The following is a 19,969-nucleotide window of genomic DNA, read 5'->3' on the forward strand; positions in this document are numbered from 1 at the left end:
CTGCAGCACGCCAGGCTTCCCTGGCCTCCACTATCTCCTGGGGTTTGCTCAAACTCATGTCCATTGAGTCGATGATGCCATCCAACCGGCTCATCTTCTGTTGCCCTCTTCTCCTCTTGCCCTCAATCTTTCCCAGCATCAGGGTCTTGGCTTCAGAGTCAGCTCTTCGCATCAGGTGGCCAAAGTATTGGGGCTTCAATTTCAGCATCAATCCTTCCAATGAATATTCAGGGTTCACTTCCTTTAGAATTGACTGGTTTGATCTTGCTGTCCAAGGAACTCTCAAGAGTCTTCTCCACTACCACAGTTCAAAGGCATCAGTTCTTTGGTGCTCAGCCTTCTTTGTGGTCCAACTCTCTTTATTTATAAATAAATGAGTACTTTTTTAAAATAAGAGGTTGGCAGGGGCCTTTTAGGTGAAGGAATTTGATTTTATTACAAGATCAATTTATAGCCAGTGGTGCTCTTTATAGGTAAGGAAGCGTCCTCTAGTGGTTGTGAGTATGAATTACAGGCAGGGAGGAGCAGATGGCAGGCATGATGATGCCAGCTGAACCAGGTGGTGACAGTGGGCATGATAAGAAAGGCAGGCAGATTTCAGTTATGTTTCGATACAATCCAAAAAGCTGTTTTGTTGAACAGGGTGGAGGGCAAAGATGAGGGAAGAATCAAGAATAATTCCCCATGTTCTGACTGAGGTTTGGCATAGTCACTGAGGTCGGGGAGGCCAGTATAGGCAGGGCAGGAGAGAGTTAGGACAGAAGAGAGACTTCAGTTTTTGATGCGTAGATTGGACGAACACCTTAAGTCCTCACTCCAACTCTGTGAGGTAGGGACTATCCTTAGCTCTACTTTAAGTATGATGCTTTTGGCCGAACGCTTGTGTCCTTTCAAGATTCCTGTGTCGGAAGCTAACCTCCAGTGTGATGGTATTTGGAGATGGAGATTTTGTGGGGGGTGATACGTCATAAGGGTAGAGCCCTCATGCATGAGATTACTGCCTTTATAAAAGAAGCCCAGAGAACTCCCTTGCCCTTCCACCAAGTGAGGACACATGAGAAGATGGTCATCTATGAACCAGAAAGCAGGCTCTCACCAGATACCAAATCTGTTGACGCCTTGATCTTGGACTTCCCAGGCCCTAGTGAAAGTGGAAGTGTTAGTCGCTCAGCTGTGTCTGACTCTTCGCCACCCCGTGGACCTTAGCTCTTCAGGCTCCTCTGTCCATGGAATTCTCTGGGCACTACTGCAGTGGGTTGCCATTCCCTTCTCCAGGGGACCTTCCCCACCCAGGAATTGAACCCGGGTCTCCCACACTGCAGGTACATTCTTTATCATTTGAGCCACCAGGAATCCCAGGCTCTAGAACTGTGAGAAATTTAAATGTTTGTTGTTCATAAACCACCCACATTTTATGATATTTTGTTATAGCAACCCGAGTGGACTAAAACATATGAAGAAACTGAGTGGCAGAGAAACTACCGTGCCTGGATTATAAATGACAAAGTTAGAAGCTGTTGATATTTTCCTTTTCTACTTCTTCCCTCCGTCCAACTTCATTTTCTCATCCACCCATTCTTCTAATCGTCCAACTGCCCATTTCCCCATTTCCCCACCTACATCTTTCCCAATCTATCGATCTGTCTCCATCCATCCGTCCCCTCACCTGCCAGGAAATATTCATCATATGCCAGGTTCCCCAGGCATCTGACACCTGATGTGCAGAAGGAGGGGCTTCCCAGGTGGCTCCGTGGTGAAGAACTCACCTGCTAATGCAGGAGATGTAACAGACTCAGGTCTGATCCCTGAGTCGGGAAGATCCCCTGGAGGAGGGAATGGCAACCCACTCCAGTATTCTTGCCTGAAGAATCCCATGGACAGAGGAGCCTGGCAGGCTACAGTCCACAGGGTCCCAAAGAGTAGGACATGACTGAAGCTACTGAGCAAGCAAGCATGTACAGGAAGGAAGGTCATGGATAAGAAGACATGAGACAGACACACTGGTGTGCAACTTAATAGATATTTATTGAATGCTTTTCCGGTTGGCCTCAGTGGCTCAACAAAGGGGTAGAGCAGAGGGGCACAGACAATGACAGAGTGCGCCTCTCAGCCTCCAGAGGCTTCAGGTCCTGCAGCCTTCCTTCCTGGTGGATGGCTGATCAGTCCTGGCTGTGAGACACAGACTCTTAGCACACTTTGTAGATGGAGCACCCACCCTGACTTCCCCCTCCCCGTGAGGACGCAGGTGCCTCGGCTCCGAGAAGCCTGGCCTCCGAGCTGTATCCCTTACCATGGGGAGAAGTCCGGTGCTTTCCAATTCTCCAACGTTGTCTCCTGGGAGTTAGGCCAATCGTTGCTCCAGTCCGCATCAAAGTTGCCACAGGCCCCACACAGCTTCCCAGCATGGTCGTCGCTGACCACCACAGCCAGCTGCCCATTGGTGCCAAGCTGCACCTGAACCCCCTCCTTCTGCTGGACTAGCACAGAGCCGTCAGGGTTCTGACTCACGGACACAGATGTTAACACCTCAGCTGGGAGGTCCACTTGGAGACCATTCACCTGGTGGTTTTGGTGGGGGGAAAGGTGGATGAAACACAGAGGTGAGGCTGGAACTACAGAGAAGCTGGGGTGTTACTGCAAAGGCGACCCCAAGGAAGACAATGAGTCCAAGGAGCAAAAGCAGAGAGGCAGATGCTGAAAGAGATGAAGGCCCGGATGGATGCACCAAATGGAGAGATGGACACCTAAGGTAATCAGAGATGTGGATGAATGGATAGAAGCATGGAGAGTGGATGGATGAAGAGATGGATCGATGTGTAAGTAGGTGTGCACACAACATCCCAAAGGCACCTGAGGCTGGGGGGAGGCACTTGCACCAGAGAGATGAACGAGTCAAACCCCAGCATCATCCTGTCTAATTCTAGTTTTCAAAATAAAAAGAACCCTTGAGCATGTCCTGTTAAGTTACTGGCTCTCTAACAAGGCAACTTCATCCCTTATTTTTGCCACGCTGATGTCTGAAGACAAGTCATGACCTAGCCAGTGTAATAATCATGTGAGAAAATGACCGTTTGTCCATCACAGGCTGTGGGCTCAGTAACCTTGGTAACCTGACGAGTTTTTTCTTTTAAATACCTGTTGTCTGTCTTCTCTGGTGAGTTAACCCTTGTAAAGTTAGATTCCTTTTTTCAAAATGCTGTTGTATGTGACGCTTTCTCTGTCAGATGACTGCAGAGTCAGGTAGATAAGAAAGATAGGTAGACAGATCTGAAGAGGTGGATGGATGGACGGATGGGTGAATCAATGGAAGGAAGGAATGGAGGGGGAAGGAAGGGAGGCAAAAAGGAAGGACAGGTGGAAGGAGGAGAGGAGGCGGAGGGATGGGGGCAGTGAAGGACAGCTGGAGAGGCGGGCGGGGAGTCTCAGCAGGCTGCAAGCTTCGATGGCGTAAGAAGTGGGACTGAGTTATCTGTGTTCCCCAGCACATGACCTGGCGCAGAGGGAATGAGGATGAGTGTAGTCACAAAACCAGACTCTTCCTGGGGCCAGGCCCTGATCTGGGTACTGGTGACGAAGTGACAACCAAGGGGAACAGGATCCCTGCCCACCTGAGGATCATATGCCAGTGAGGGAGCATGTCAACAAACACGAAGAAATAATGGATGACTTCAGAGAGTGACTAGCACCGGAAGGGGATAAAACAGAGTAACCGCACAGAGGCTGGGCTGAAGAGGGAGAGCTTCTGTAGGGAGTTGGAAAAGGTCTCTCTGTAGAAGTGGAGAGACTGGAACTGAGATCTGAAGGATGAGAAGGAGCTGAGGCTTAGGAAATCTGGAAGGACAACACTGCGGCAGAAGGGACAGCAAATGCAGAGGCCTGGCGGTGGGAACAATTGTGGTCCACTGTGTGAACAGCATAAAGGCCAGCCTGGCCTATTAGCAGCACAGCCCCTGAGCTCAGGAGGGAACTGGAGGACATGAGGTTGGCGAGGCCAGTGGAGTCTGATTGCATAAAGTCTTGCAGGCCATGGAAGGGAGGTGGCTTGAGTTTGAAATGTTGCTCTGAGAAGTCGCTGCAGAGTTTTAAGCAGCAGAATGGCCCGATCTGATTCACATTTCTAGAGCATCTGTCTGCTGTGTAGAGAATTGTTTCTGGACAGATGAGCAAAGGAAGGTCGTGAGTAGGGGTCTGCAGTAATCTCACTCCTGGGCATATATCCAGAGAAAAAACACAGGTCAAAAAGACACCTGTACCCCAGTGTTCATTCACTGAAGCACCACTTACAATAGCCAGGACATGGAAGCAACCTAAATTCCATCAACAGACGAACGGATAAAGAAGATGTGGTGCATATGCACGATGGAATATTACTCAGCCATGAAAAGGAATGACATTGGGTCATTTGTAGAGACATGGATGGACCCAGAGTCTGTCGCACAGAGAGAAGTCAGTCAGAAAAAGAAATACATTAACGCATGGATTTGGAATGTAGAAAAATGGTACAAATGAACCTATTTGCAGGGCAGGAGTAGAGACACAGACACAGGGAATGGACATGAAGACATGCAGGAGGGCGGTGGGATGAACTGGAGGTCGGGATTAACCGTATATGCACTGCCACGTGTAAAACCAACAGCTACCGGGAGCTTGCTGTCTAGTGTGGGGAGCTCAGCTAGGTGCCCTGTGATGACCTAGATGGGTGGGAGGGAGGTGAGGGGACACATGTATTATATGCCTGATTCCCTTTGTTGTACAATAGAAACTAACACGACATTATAAAGCAACTACACCCCAATAAAAAGAACATATTCAGCATAATAAAAGAGTAGGGGCCTGTTCACCTGAACTATGGATCCAGCAGAGAGTCAAAGAGTGGCGGTCTAGACTATGCTAAAGAGAGAACACAAGCTCCCCTGCTGAAAGCAGGGCTGAGTCTTGGACCATCTCCCTGCACTGGGGGAGAGATGCAGACCATCCCCTGGGGGAAGGGTGTGTGGAGCATGGGCTGTGCCCCCCGCCCCACTGGACCTAGAAGACACCAGTGCCTGGCTCTGCAATCCAAGAACAGGCCGTGGAAACAGGACATGGGAGCTTTAGAGCAGCCTGACGTCTGTGTTTGGTCATGAGGCTCTATGACACAGGTCGTGGCGGAGCAGACTATGAGTCGACATCAGCCCTCAGTTCGGCCAAAGAGACTCTCTCTAGACATTTGGAATCAGGGTGGTGAGAACTGTGGAGTTTGGCAAATGCAAGGCAGTGATAAGTCAATGGAAATCAAGGGACAGGAGGAGGACCCATCTGGGCTGGAATGGAATCAGGAGACAAACAGTGACAGGCCTGAGGGGACCCTGAGACCAAGCTGAAAGACAGCTGAGGGCAGAGGCAAGTGGCCTGGAATTGACGGAGTTCAAAGAATGGTCCCGCTGAGCAAGCACTGTGCCTGGAGTCCATCTCGGGCCCCTGTGTCCACACCGTCACCACCAGCACTCCATTGCCAGCAAAGTGGTTCAGGGCATGGGTAGTGCTGGTGGGTTCAAGGCCTGGATCTCCCAGGTACTCTCTGAGTGACCTGAGTAAATGACTTCACCTTTTTGGGCCCTGGTTTCCCCTCTGAGTAAACGGAGATAATGATAATCCCTGTTTCATGAGTATGTTGGAGGGAATCACAGAGAATGAAGCTGACTGGTGATCAGCAAGTTTTAAACACAGAGGTACAAATCCAGGGCACCTAGATCCAGCCACTCCTGAGGCTGTGTCCCTGGATCTTCTAGTTACATGGGCCGATAAATTCAGTTTTGCTCAAGGCACTCTGAAATTGGTTTTCTCTCACTTGCAACCATAGAGTCTTGATTAACACTAACATCTAAACGGGTAAGTTACTTGACGGTGCTTTTGCTCCTCAAGAACTCAGCCAGAAGAAAGGGACTAAGTTTGAAGCACCGACACAAATACAAACCCAGAGAAACAAACTGCAGAGATCTGTGAAGAAAACAGACGTTAGGGCAGACAGGCCACAAGGAACGTAGGCACGCTGCAACAGGAAGAACAAAGCCCAGGGGAGACACAGCCCCCATGTCCTGGCTTACCCATACGCCCTTGTTTTGGGTCACAGTCACCAGCCCGTCCTGGAAGAAGATATGAACCAGGGCCACAGCTTCCACTTTGCCTTTGCAGGGCTGGACATCGGCAACCACACGGTACCAAGGGATACTCTCCTGTGATCCTGGGCAGCGGAAAGAGATCTCGTAGACACCAGGGGAGCTGACGGCGCTGTGGGCCCCATCGAAGGTGGTGAGGTTGGCACCCACAGAGAGGGAACAGAGGCCATGGGGGGCCCAGCAGTCCCGGACCCCAGCCTGGACGTCGCATACACGGCCCGGTGGGCAGCTGGCTGCCTGGCACGTTAGGCCGGTGCTTGAGGAACAGGAACAGCGCTGGCTGCAGTCCGAGGTGAGCAGGGAGGAGTTCACCTGTGCACAGAAAGGGGCAGGTGACAAGGTGCGGTGGACTGCAAATACGGCCACCACCTTCCACCCTCTGCATCCATCCGGGTGACTGCAGTAACTTCCTCTAAGAAATGCAGTTTAGGACTTCCCTGGTGGTGCAGTGGGTGAGGCTGCCAACCAATGCAGGGGACACAGGTTTGACCCCTGGTCCGGGAAGATCCCACATGCTGAGGGGCAACTAAGCCCGTGGGTCGCATCTACTGAGCCTGTACTCTAGAATGAGAAGCTGCCGCAGTGAGAAGCTCAGGTACTACGACGAAGAGTAACCCCTGCTCACTGCAACTGGAGAAAGCTCACGTGCAGCAATGAAGACTCAACCCCAGCACAGCCAAAAATAAATAAACAAAATTTTTAAAAAAGAAAAAGTGCTTTTTTTAAAAAAGAAAGAAATGGAGTTTATTTCCCCTTTCCCATTAATCTGAGCTGGACTTAAGACTACGCCTTGGTTATTGCAATGCAGCAGAAGCACTGCTGTGCCAGGTTCAAGCCTGGACCTCAAGCGACCTGACAGCTTTACCAGTTTCTCGGAACCCTGTCCAGACACCACAGGCTAGCCCACCCGAGGAGGGACCTCATGGAAGAGGGACGGCCAGCCCTCAGCTGACCCACTGGGGGACTACAGAAGTATGAGTGAGCCCAGAGGATGGCAGAAGAACTGCCCTGCTGAGCCCAGGCCAAACAGCAGAGCTGCAGAATTGTGAACAAACAGTTTTTTGTTTTTTTGTTTGGCATCTTATTTCCAAGAAGTCCTGCACTTCTAGACCCTCCAGCCTACCATTCTGCTATTAATAAAACTAGGATGAGGGACTTCCCTGGTTGTCCAGTGGTTAAGACTCTGCCTTGCAATGCATGGGACATGAGTTCAACCCCTGGTCCGGGAACAAAGATCCCACACATTGTGGGGCAACTAAGTCTGCATGCTGCAACTACAGAACCTGTGTGCCACAACTAGAGAGAAGCCTGCGTGCTGCACTAAAGACCCCATGCAGCAAAAAAGCAAAAAACAAAAAACTGGAATGGGTGGGGAAGGAATGTGGTAATCTAGCTTTCCTTTATTTGACAAACATGCTTCTGAAGAAGCAGGACAGCCTCATGGTTCAGAGGTGAGTGCAGGCTGCTGGGGTATGAACCCCAGACTCCTCCCTTGCTAATGGGTAGACTTGGGCTGACTTCTCTTTGTCATCTGTAAAATGGGGAACATAACAATAGTCCGTGTCTCGTAGAATTGCTGTGATTATCAAATGACTTAATATCTATAACCAACTTAGTGCATAGTGAGAGCTCCAAAAACATCAATCATGGGCTTCCCTAGGGGTTTAGTGGTAAAGAATCTGTCTGCCAATACAGGAGACACAAACCCGTGTCGAACCCCATCCCAAGTCCAGAAAGATTCCATGTGCCTTGGAGCAACTAAGCGCATGTGCCACAGCTACTGAGCCTGTGCTCTAAAGCCCGGGAGCCACAACTACTGAGCCACATGTTACAGCTACTGAAGCCCGTGTGCTCTAGAGCCTGTGCTCTGCGAGAAGAGAAGCCACCAAATGAGAAACCCATGCAGCACAACTAGAGAGCAGCCCCCACTTGCCACAACTAGAGAAAAGCCCAAGCAGCGACAGACCCAGCACTGCCAAAAAAATAATAATTTTTTTAAAAATCCATCACAAAAATAAATCAACTCTTAACTTTCAATTCCCATCATTAAATGGCCATAGCCGTGCTACCTACTGCTGCTGCTGCTGCTAAGTCACTTCAGCCGTGTCCGACTCTGTGCGACCCCATAGACGGCATCCTAGCAGGCTCCTCTGTCCCTGGGATTCTCCAGGCAAGAACACTGGAGTGGGTTGCCGTTTCCTTCTCCAGAGTGCTACCTACTACACTGCTGTAAATTACTGTTATTTTTTCTGGGTGTGATGAATGTGGAGGGTGAGGCCCAGTGCTCAGCGAGTGCCTTTAAATCACCCTTGACTCCTCAGACACCAAGGGTGCAAGGATGATGGTTAACCCCATTTCACAGACAGAGAAAATGAGGCTCACAGAGAGGACCAATAACATCCTCTCTACAAAGATATCAGGTCCTAACGCCTAGAGCTACTAAACGTCAGCTTATATGGAGAAAGGGTGTTTGCAGATGTGATTAAGGATTTTGAGATGGAGAGATTAATCCTGGCAGGCTTTAAACACAGTCAAGTGTATTCTTAGAAGCAGGAGGCAGAGGGAGATTTTAGGGCACACAGCAAAGACTTGGGGAACATGCGGCATGGAAACAGAAATTGGAGAGATGTGGCCATAAGCCAAGAGCTTCCCAGGTGGCTCAGTGGTAAAGAATCCACCTGCCAATGCAGAAGATGTGGGTTCGGTCCCTGGGTCAGGAAGACCCCCTGGAGGAGGAAGTGGCAACCCACTCCAGTATTCTTGCCTGCAGAATCCCTTGGACACAGGAGCCTGGCGGGCCACAGTCCATGGGGTCGCAAAGAGTCGGACCCAACTCAGCAACTAAAATAGTGAGTGTTAGTCCTTCTGTCCTGTCTGACTCTTTGAGACCCCATGGACTGTAGCCTGCCAGGCTCCTCTGTCCATGGGATTTCCCAGGCAAGAATACTGGAGTGGGTTGTCATTTCCTTCTCCAGGGGATCTTCCCGACCCAGGGACCGAACCTGCATCTCATTCATTGCAGGAAGATTCTTTACCATCTGAGCCACCAGGGTAACCAAAAACAACCAAAGACAAGGCCATAAGCCAAGGAATGCCTGCAGCCACCAAAAGCCAGGAGAGAGAAGGAACAGATTTCCCCCTAGAGCTGTCATCTTGGCCCACCTATTCTGGTTTCTGACTTCTAGCCTCTATAACTAAACAAGAGAATAAACTTCTCTTGTTTTAAGGCATCAAGCTATGGTCAACTGTCACAGTAGCCACAGGAAACTAATACAGGGACTTCACCAGCATTGAGTCACACAGCAGGGAAATGTGGCAGCCTCCCTGTCCCCATCCTCAAGGGGGTCAGCACAGAAATTCTGAGTCTCCACAGACTTAGAGGATGAACTTATGGTTCCCAAGGGGGAGGAGGGGGGAAAGAGATAGTTAGGGTGTTTGGGATGGACATGTACACACTGCTATGTTTAAAATGGATAACCAGCAAGGACTGATTGTATGGAACTCTGCTCAATGTGATGTGGCAGCCTGGATGGGAGGGGAGTTTGGGGGAGAACGGATACATGGATAGGTATGAATGAGTCCCTTTGCTGTCCACCTGAAACCATCACAACACTGTCAATTGGCTATACCCCAATACAAAATAAAAAGCTTTTTAAAAAAAAGAAAATAAAGAAAATCTGAGTCTCCCTCAAGCTCCTCCATCCTCCTTGTCCACCTCAAGCTCCTTGTTGCTGTTTAGTCACTTCAGTCATGTCTGACTCTTTGCAACACCATGGACTGCAGCCCACCAGGCTCCTCTGTCCATGGGATTCTCCAGGCAAGAATACTAGACTGGGTTCCCATTTCCTTTTCCAGGGGATCCTCCTGACCCAGGGATCGAACCCGCATTTCCTACATTGGCAGGTGGGTTCTTTACCTCTGAACCTCAAGCTCCTCCACCCTCCCTGCCCACTTCAAATTCCTCCTTACCGGCAAGTATCGGCCATCGTGGGTGCAGCCGCAGTCTTGCACAGGAATACAGACACCCTGGGACAGCAGGAAGCGGTCGTCACACTCACAGCCCTCAAAGCAGCGGGTGGTGCAGCCTGTGAGGCCGGAGAGAGCCGCACAGGAGCCCTGGCAGGAGCGCGTGCAGACGGAGTAGTGGCTGTTGGCTGGGCACTGGAGCGCTGCAGAGAAAGGAGCAGGGTGGGGTCACGGCTGCTCGCTGAGCAATGAACGGGACCCACTGCACACCTGGATCTGAGCTGCCGGTGCTGGGGACACAGCTCCAGGCCCTGCCCTGTGGGGCTCAAGTCAGTGGGACAGACTGTGATGGCCCAGTGTGATCAGGGGAAATACAGACAGAAAGTCAGGTCCAGGATGGGAGCTGTGAGGACCCAGGGGAAGCATGCATAGTGAGGGCCTCGGCTCTGGCTAAGCAACAGGTGGATGGTGCGGCTGCCTTGAGATGAGGACCAAGACTGAAAAATAAGAAGATTAAGTTTGGGGTGAAATGCTGATGTCACATGGGAACACAGGAGGTGTGTGAGGGCCCCCTAGGGACACCTAGTGGAAAATGTTCAGGAAGTCACTAGACCCATGAGGCTGGCAGTCAGGAGAGAGGTCAGAGAGGGAGATAGACAGTGTCCACTGCCTGCATGTAGGTCCTCCTCTGAGAAGAATGAAGGAGACACAGCTCTGCCCTGGGGTCATGAGTGGCCACTGCTGTGTCCAGGAGAGTCAAAGGAGACACAGCCCTGTCCTGGGGGTTTGAAAGAAACAGATAGGCCCTGACTGGAGGTTAGCTAAGAGGTACAGTCTTGGGCTAGGGGTCTGAGGGGGCTGAAGTCTTGTCCTGAAGGATCTAAGGGGTGATGGTCCCATCCTGGCAGGGGTGGGGCAGGGGCTGGTGGGGGGCAGGGGCCGGGGTGAGACTCGTTTTACTGTGTGACCTCCTGACCTGCCTGACCCACGCTCCCAGGTCACCACAGAAGATGTCCAGGAAGGGCCCTGAGAACTGTAAGAGAAGGTTTCAGGACAGCAGGCCTCTGAAAGGAGTCTGAGAAGGGCCAGTCAGCCAGGCAGGAGCGAAGCCAGGAGCAGGGTGTGCTAAGGGAGGAACTGGGGCCCTGCCCCTGAGATGCAGACAGGACAGGGGGCACCGAGCCTGAGCTGGAGTCCTCCCAGGGGTCCCCAGATACTCACGGCAGAAGCTGTCTGTCCTCCATGGCTTCACGGCCATGCCAGCCGCCTGGCAGGCCGCTGTATAAGCTGCCAGGCTGCGGCAGAGGTAAGTGACGTTGCCCTTCTGGGCACAGAGGTCATACACGCACTGGCGGAAGTACTCAGAGGGGCTCAGCGCCGCATGGCAGGCTGAGAAGGGGCCGTTGGTGTCCTTGAGCTGCCCACAGGCCTCGAGGCTCTCGTATGGTGCCGTCTGCTCTGCTGAGCACACAGGGCAGCCTTGGGGTCCACAGCCCTCGCTGCAGCCCTGGGAGGAGCCAGGCGCCTGCCACGCGGCTCCAAAGGCATCCACGCTGGGGGCCGTGGCGCCGCTGGGCAGGACAAAGTCGTCATTCCAGTTGCCATTGAAGTTGCCACAGAGGCCACAGAGCCGGTCGCGGAAGGAGGAAGGGATGGATATGAGGATGTGGGCGTCGCCATCAAAGAGAAGCCGCAGGTCCTTGGTCGTCTGCAGAACCATGTTCCGGCCCTCGGCCGTCACCCGCACGTGACCCACAGCCACGGGCAGGGATACGGCCTCACCATCCACAGTGACCTGGATGGAAGGGCCAGGTGGGTCAGGGACTCAGAGAAGCACAGGTTAGCCTGTCTCCTTGGACTCCCAGGCCACAGACTCTCTCTCTCTCTCAGTTCCACTGGGGTAAGGCCATGTCCCCCAGAGACTTCCCAGGGCAGAGTATGTTTCCTTCAGAGACCCCAGGCTGACAATGTCTCCTCAGTCCCCAAGGCTGGGGCCGTGTCTCCTTCAGGCCCCCAGGACAGATCTATGTCCTCCTTAGTCCCCTTGCACTGGGTTCATATATCTCTCAAAATCCCTAGGTTAAGCACTCTCCTCCTCAGACCCCCCCAGGGCAAGGCCGGGTCCACTTACCTGCGGCCCCCGAGCCAGGCTCACCACCTGGCCGGCCACAGTAACCACCACACGCTGGGGATCTCCAGCTGCATTCTTCTCAAGCACAATTGTAAAGTCCTCGTCCCCAGACTGTGGGTGGCAGACTTGGGCCAAGATATAGGAGCAGGAGCCGTGCAGGTCGTAGACGCGTCCATCCAGGGTAATGTAGTGGATGCCCCCATTGGCCAGGCAGCGGCCACAGCCGGTGGGGCGACAGGCCTGGACACCGTCTTGTACCCGGCACTCCTCGTAGGGCCTGCAGGTCTCGCCCTCCTGGCAGCTGACTTGGCCGCCGGGTCCACACTGGCAGTGCCGCCCACACTCGGGGCCCGGGTAGAAGGTGTCGCCCAGCGGGTAGTAGCGGCCCTCGTGGAGGCAGCCACACTGGCCCACAGGCACGCAGGTGTCTCCACTGAGCACGAAGCCGGCGTCGCAGACGCAGCCCTCACGGCAGGTGGACTCGCAGCCCTCGGGCGCTGAGAGGCTGGGGCAGCTCACAGGGCATGAGTCACCGCAGAGCTGGTAGTGGCTGTGGGCAGGGCACTGGAAGGCTGTGGGGACAAGAGAGGAAGGAGGCAGGGCGTGAGGGAGGGGGACGCCGGGGAGGCACAGGGCGAGAGAAGCTGCTGGGGTGACTCTGTGTGTTTTGCCTGGGATATCTCATGAGCGAATTTGTCCAGGGATCTGAGTGGGGCGTCTGACCCAGCACGGCCAACGGGGCATTCAGTGTGGGAATCTGGGAAGCAGGTCTCTCCAGCCAGGCTGCGTGTCAACCTGCTCAAGTATTTCTAAAGATCAAGTCAGTCTGACTGGGTGACTCCAACCTCATATATCTGACCAAGATATGCAGGATTAGAACCGACCGTGCGTATCTCAGGGTATGAATCTTGCTGGGGTGTGGGGCCAGATGCATCGTGGGGTATGAATCCATCTGAGTACGCCTGCCTGTGGATGTCTGATCTGGAAGCCTCTCTCAGTCTCTCTGACAGGGTCTGTCAATGTGTGACTCTAACCATATGTATATCATTGGGCAAAGCCGACAGCATAAATGTGACCAGGAGATCTGCCTGAGGGGAACTGCCTGGGATTCTCAGACCATGAACCTGTATGTATCTTCATGGGGCTATGTCAGGGTCCTGATTCCACCCTGATTCTACCAGGTAGGTATATCTGCCTATGTGTGTCTCTGTGTAAATGTGACCAAGTGTCTCTAACCAGAGGAAGCCCTGTCTGAGGTTATGAGACGAAATCTATCTGACCCTGTGCATTACCCTGTTTAAAAAAATAAAAACAACCAAAACAGTCTAGAGGCATCTGGAGCTTCCCTAGTGGCTCAGCATAAAGAATCTGCCTGCGAATGCAGGAGACCTGGGATCCATCCCTGGATTGGGAAGATCCCTTGGAGAAGGACATGCCAAACCACTCCAGTACTGCCTGGAGAATTCCATGGACAGAGGAGCCTGAAGAGCGATAATCCATGGGGTTGCAAAGAGTCAGACACAAGTGAGCAGCTAAAGAGCAACAACAGAGGCATCTGACCAGGTGTAGCTCTATAGGGCTCTCTGACCAGAGGTAACTGAGAGAATCTACTGGGGTGATCAGGCACCCCAGTCTATCTGAGTGCATGAATCCTGACAGTGTACTGGACTGGACATGGACATCTCTTTGCTGACAAAGGTCCATCTAGTCGAAGCTTAGGTTTTTCCCGTAGTCACGTACAGATGTGAGAGTTGGACCATAAAGAAGGCTGAGCACCAAAGAATTGATGCTTTCAAACTGTGGTGCAGGAGAAGACTCTTGAGAGTCCCTTGGACAGCAAAGAGATCAAGCCAGTCAACCCTAAAGGAAATCAACCCTGAATATCCATTTGAAGGACTGATGCTGAAGTGGAAGCTCCAAAACTTTGGCCACCTGATGTGAAGAGCCAACTCACTGGAAAAGACCCTGATGCTGGGAAAGATTGAAGGCAGGAGGAGGAGGGGATGACAGAAGACAAGATGGCTGGATGGCATCAGCGACTAAACAGACATGAGTTTGAGCAAACTCTGAGAGATAGTGAAGGACAGGGAAGCCTGGTGCGCTGTAGTCCATGGGGTCACAAAGAATCAGACACAGTTTAGGGACTGAACAGCAACTGGACCCAGGGTTTCTAACCACCTGTATGCATCTCTCCCATTGCAGTATGTCACTGGGTATATTCCAGTGTGTGAATGCCAAAGTATTTCTTTCACAGGTTAAGGGAAGGCGGGATGGTGCCTAAGCCCTAGGGAGAAGGCTCTTGGCTCAGAGCCCAGCGAAGAGGGTAGGAGGAGAGACCCCACTATGTGTCCCATGCATGGATCACTACTCACGACAGAAGTCCGGCCGCCTCCACTCGCCGAGCTGAGCCCCAGCGGCCTGGCAGGCTGCCACATAGGCGGCCACGGCCGGGCAGAGGCCTCCTGGATGGCCCTGAGCCTGGCAGGCGTCCAGCAAGCAGGCCTGGAAGTACTGCTCGGGCGGAATGAGGCTGTGGCAGGGAGCCAGCGGGCCTTCGGGGGACGAGATCACGCCGCAGGCGTCGGGGCCGCCGAAGGGCTCCTGCTGCTCCGGCGTGCAGGTTGTGGGGCACGGCCCGGGCACGCACTCTCCGCAGCCCGCGGAGCCGCCCACTTGCCAGCGGTCGGGCTTCCCGTCCACCGCGTTCAGGTCGTCGTCGGGGTTCTTGTTGTAGTTCCCGCACAGGCCACAGAGGGAGCCCGCGTAAGCCGCCGGCACGCGCAGGCGCACGTTGCTGTCTCCGTCGAAAGCCAGCGAGATCCCGGAGGCGGTGGTCACCACCACGTCGGCGCCACTCAAGTAGGCGTGCACGCGGGAGTCCAGCTGGAAGGGCAGGGCCACCAGCTTGCCGTCCACCTGCAGGGGCGGGGTGGGAGTGGGGGTTACTGAACGTCGGAGGCACAGGTTAAAATCTTGACTCCACTATCTACTGGGGGCGGGGGCGGAGACACCTTGTGCACGTCACCTTCCCCTCCTTGTAATAGTTAATAGTTGTAGTAGTAATAACGAGGGCTTCCCCGGTGGCTCAGTGGTAAAGAATCCACCTGCATGCAGGAGAGCCGGGTTCGATTCCTGGGTGGGGAAGATCCCCTGGAGAAGGGAATGGCAACCCACTCCAGTATTCTTGCCTGGAGAATCCCATGGACAGAGGAGCCTGGTGGGCTACCGTCTGTGGAGTCGCAAAGAGATGGACATGACTGAACTAAAAAAAAATTTTTTTTTATAGACAGGATATCATTGGCTCCTCACACTACCCTCTGAAGCAGATACGTTTCTTAGCCCGATTTCACAGAGGAGTAAACTAAGGCTTAGACGTGGGGAAGCCGCTGTTCCAAGCCCTCTACTGTGAACCCCTCCATCTGCCCCCTTAGCCTGTGAAAGGCAGTCAGGGAATTGGCAGACCCCTAACTATCCCAGGCAACCCCAGGGCTGGCACGTGCTGGTCCACAGACCGCTCACCTGCAGCTGCCGGGGCCAGCCGGCACTGAGGGTGAAGCTGTGGCCGTAGATGTGCAGGGTCACAGTGCGGGTGTAACTGACGGCCTGGCTGCCCCGGTGCTCATTGGCTACCGTGACAGTGAAGTTCTCAGCCCCCTCGGGTGGGTCATGGCAGGGCGCACTCAGCAGGTACTCGCAGGCGCCTTGGAAGTCAAATCGGTGCCCATCCAGGGTGATGTAATGGGGGTCACCCCAGGCCTGACACTCGGCTGTGCTGACAGGTTGGCAGCCGTGCTGGCCTGAGGGCAGCAGGGCACACTCTTCACCTAGCCCACAGCTGGCAGGCTTGCAGACCAGCGAGCCACCTCCGGGCCCGCACTGGCACCTCTGGGAACAGGTGGCATCAGCCCAGAACTCGCTGCCGGCCTCATGGTAGGTGCCGTTGGCCCAGCAGCCGCAGCCACCTTCCAGGGGGACGCAGTGGTCGGCACTCAACACAAAGCCTGAGTCGCACTGGCAGCCCTCCATGCAGGGGCCCTCGCATATGGCAGGGCTGGTGGGGGGCGTGGGAGATGGGCAGCTGGCTGGGCAGGGTGGGCCACAGAGCTCGTAGTGGCTGTTCTCCGGGCAGGGGAGCTCTGTGGGTGGATGAAGAGAAAGAAAGAACGGTTTCAGGAGGTGGGGTCTGAGGATAGGGTAGGACGAGCCAGAGAGAGACCAAAAGGGACAGAATAAGAGACAACAGAAGACCCAGGGACGGGAGAGAGAAGAGGAGAAACCGACAACCAAAGGCAGACACAGAGACAAGGGCCATGAGACCGAGAGACAAAAACAAACACAGCAAAACAAAGAAACAAACAGACCCCAAAGGACTGGAATGAAATCAAACCAGCTCCAAAGAGGCGGGACCCCGGGCAGCAGCTCCTGCTCTGTCCCCCCAGCGCTCACCACAGCCGGCCTCTGTCCTCCAGTCCTTAATGACGATCCCGGCGGCCTGGCAGGCAGCAGCGTAGGCAGCCAGAGCCTGGCAAAGTATGTCCTTGGCCCCACCGCCCAGGCAGACATCCAGAACGCAGCCCTTGAAGAAGCTATCGGGGGCCACGTGGTCATGGCAGGCGGCGAAGGGGCCTCCGGAGCCAGGGGCCAGGGGTCCGCAGAAGCCGGGGCCCCCGTACTCCTCCAGTCGGTCCTCAGCGCAGGTCGGGCAGGACCCCTGACATTCATCCCAGCACAGTGGGTCCCATCCTGGAACCCGCCAGCTGCCGCCCCAGATGGGTATGGAGGGAGCCAGGGTGCCGTTGGGGAAGGCTTGGTCGTTGCTTGGGTTGCGGTCCATGTTCCCACAGAGCCCACACACGGCGCCGTGGTAGCTGCTGGGCAGCGTCACCTCCACTCGCCAGTCCCAGTCATAGGTGACCTGCAGCCCGAAGTCAGTGGCCAGCACCGCTTTGGATGCACCGTGGGTCACCGAAAGCCGCCCGTCGGCCAGAGAGACAGGCAGTGCCCTCAGCACACCGTTCACCTGGGGGGAGAGGAGGGCGGGAGGCACCAGGTCACTGGAGATGTGGAGGCCCAGATCTGGCCCCCTGCCTCCCTCGCTCGTCCCGCCGTGGCTGGGAGCTGCCAAGGCCTTCCTTATGATTGCTGCTCACAGAGTCATTTGCCAAACACTGTGCAAACACGTTTGCTCTAGTCCAGGCCCTGGAGAATGAAAGCCCACCCTTGCTTTTTCTGGGTTTCTCTTTTGATCTCCATCTCCCTCCCTTCTTCCCTCTCTCTTTCTCTTTCTTCATCTGGACCTATTGCGCTCTCTGGTCTCTCTCTCTGAGTTTCTCTCACTCTGTCTCTCTTTCTCTTTCTCTGGGTCCTCTTCCCTTCTCTGTGTCTCTCTCACTTGTGCATTCTCTCTCTCTGCATCTCTGTGTGTGTGTGTGTGTGTGTGTGTGTGTGTTACTTTCTCTCTCTGGGTCCATCTCTCTGGTCTTTCTCTGGGTCTTTCTTACCTAGTCCCTCCCTCTCTCCTTATTTCCTGTGATCTCTGTGTGTCTGGCCATCTCTGCCACTCACTCACCATCGTTTATTGCCCACTCTGTTCCATAAATCATTTTCTTCCTGTGAGCTGCCATTAATCTGCATCTCCATTATTCTGGGCAGAAAGGGCAGCCCATCTCGCTCTCTCTGGATCTCCTTGAATTTCTCTCCATGTCTGAGGCTCGGGGCCTCTCATTTGTTTCCTCGCAAACAATCAAATGTGCTTACCTGGGTCAGACCCTCAGCTGAGCACTTTACGTGCATCACCTCACTGTGGGGCAGTGCCTGCTATGATCCCCATTTCACAGATGAGGAAACTGAGGCCCACCAAGTCAAGTCGTTTGTCCAATATCACACATCTCATAAGGAGAGGGTGGATTCAAACCCGGATGTCTAAAAAGGCAAATTCTGAAGTCCTGCATTAAAGCCCTTAATGAAGGGCTAGACTCATTTAATTCCCAATAGTGGGATGATGTAATTATCATTTCTCTTGCTATTTTGTTTCAGGACTAAGTGAAGAGAGAGAGCCCTGAGCTTCCCATCTATGACCAGCAGGACCCTTCCCACCCTACCTGGGGACTCGGGACCAGCCTTACCCGGACTTTGCCGATCTCGCCTTTGTGGATGGAGATGTTTGTGTTGAGGGTGGTCACGGTGACCAGCCTCACATAGGACACAGAGGGGTTGCCCCGGTTCTCGTTCTTGGTGGTGACAGTGAAGGGTGTCAGGCCCTGGGCATTGCTCCCTGGGCAGTCGGTTGATGCCAGCACATAGTTACAGGTGCCCTGGAAGTCAAAGTTCCAGCCGTCGAAGGAGTGGTAGTGTGGGTCGCCCCACAGCCAGCACGTGGCCTGGTAGTTGGGCACGCACACGCCCTGGCCGTTCTTATTCTGGCATGTCTCCTGTGGCCGACACGTCACACTGTGGCACGGGTCTGGGGGCAGAGGAGAGAGGACCTTGAGGGACTGCCAGGCGGAAAGCCAGTTTCTTCCCAGAATCAGCCGGGGCACCAGCTCTGAGGGCTTCTGGGGTGCGGGGTCGGGGGGAAGACCAGGTTCCAGGGCCCTTCCATTTGAGAGGCTGGCCCCCAGTCTGCCATTTCTGAGACCAGGCCCAGGGTGCCCCCGCTCCCATGTCTGAAACTGTGTCCAAGACCCTGTCAAAGGTCCCACTTCTGAGACTCGGGCCCCAAGGTCCTTGCAGCCAAGACACAGGTTCTAGTCCCTACCTCTGTGACCCAGGCTCTGCGGTCCCCTTGCTTAAGATCTCAGCCCCAGAGGACTGAGGTCTGAGACCACAGGGGTCCCTGGTCCCTGTGCCAGCCCTGCGGGCATCCCTAAGGACACCCACAGCCAAGGGTCCTCTGTGTCCCAGGTTCCTGGCACCCAGGTTCCCTCACACCTGGACTCCCAGCCTCCTGGAGGCCACATCTGAGACCCAGGTCCTGGTCTCTGTGCCCAAGACCAATGTACTGCATGAACTTTCTGGTGGGAAGCTAACCTCAGAGTTCCCACCATTTGAGAGCCTGACCCCAGGGCCCCCTTTTCTAAGTCTCATAGCCTGGCGAGCACTCTGTTCCAGACTCCGTCTCCCTAGGATTGCTGTGCCTAACACCCTGGTCTTGGGAGATCTCATTTCTCAGGCCCTGCCTCCGAGGGTCTCTTTGTCCAGAATTCCCTTCCTAGGGCCACTGAATCAGTGAGCCCAGTTTTTGGAATCCCTATACCCAAGTTGTTATTCTTGTTTAGTCGCTAAGTTGTATCCAACTCTTTTGCTACCCCATGGACTGTAGCCCACCAGGCTCGCCTGTCCATGAGATTTCCCAGGCAAAAATACTGGAGTGGGTTGCCATTTCCTTCCCCGGGGATCTTCTCAACCCAGGGATAGAACCCAGGTCTCCTGCATTGACTGATGGGTTCTTTACCACTGAGCCACTAGGGAAGCCTCTAGGCCCAAGACCCCAGCCTTAAAACCTCTCTCCCTGTGTGCTAGTTTGCAGTTGACTGCTTCTTAGTTCCAAATCCTCCAGTGGAGTTGGGCTTTGTCAGTAGAGGGAGCTAGAGGGTCACAGCAGGAGGAAGGGGTGGCTTCTGCTTCTAGTGGGCTTTGCTCTCTTGGGCTCCTAGTGGCAAGTGGCACCAGCAGCTTGTGGGACGCCTGCTCAGTGAGGCCCCTGCTGGTTTCC

General features: G+C 54.0%; 1 protein-coding gene across 1 annotated transcript in view; it reads right to left on the minus strand.

The window, feature by feature from the left end:
* Window positions 1-2,286: 2,286 nt before the first annotated feature.
* FCGBP (Fc gamma binding protein) overlaps window positions 2,287-19,969 on the minus strand; it is a 39,793-nt gene continuing 22,110 nt past the window's right edge. The window contains exons 12-20 of the mRNA XM_068993069.1: window positions 18,381-18,809; window positions 16,702-17,275; window positions 15,775-16,391; window positions 14,628-15,171; window positions 12,256-12,827; window positions 11,346-11,919; window positions 10,128-10,327; window positions 6,087-6,470; window positions 2,287-2,559 (exon numbers count right to left, since the gene is read on the minus strand). Of these exons, the coding sequence (XP_068849170.1) occupies window positions 2,287-2,559; window positions 6,087-6,470; window positions 10,128-10,327; window positions 11,346-11,919; window positions 12,256-12,827; window positions 14,628-15,171; window positions 15,775-16,391; window positions 16,702-17,275; window positions 18,381-18,809 (4,167 nt within the window). The remainder of the gene's footprint in view (window positions 2,560-6,086; window positions 6,471-10,127; window positions 10,328-11,345; window positions 11,920-12,255; window positions 12,828-14,627; window positions 15,172-15,774; window positions 16,392-16,701; window positions 17,276-18,380; window positions 18,810-19,969) is intronic.

Source organism: Capricornis sumatraensis, chromosome 20, assembly GCF_032405125.1.
Source record: "Capricornis sumatraensis isolate serow.1 chromosome 20, serow.2, whole genome shotgun sequence".
Classification (NCBI taxonomy): Eukaryota; Metazoa; Chordata; class Mammalia; order Artiodactyla; family Bovidae; genus Capricornis; species Capricornis sumatraensis.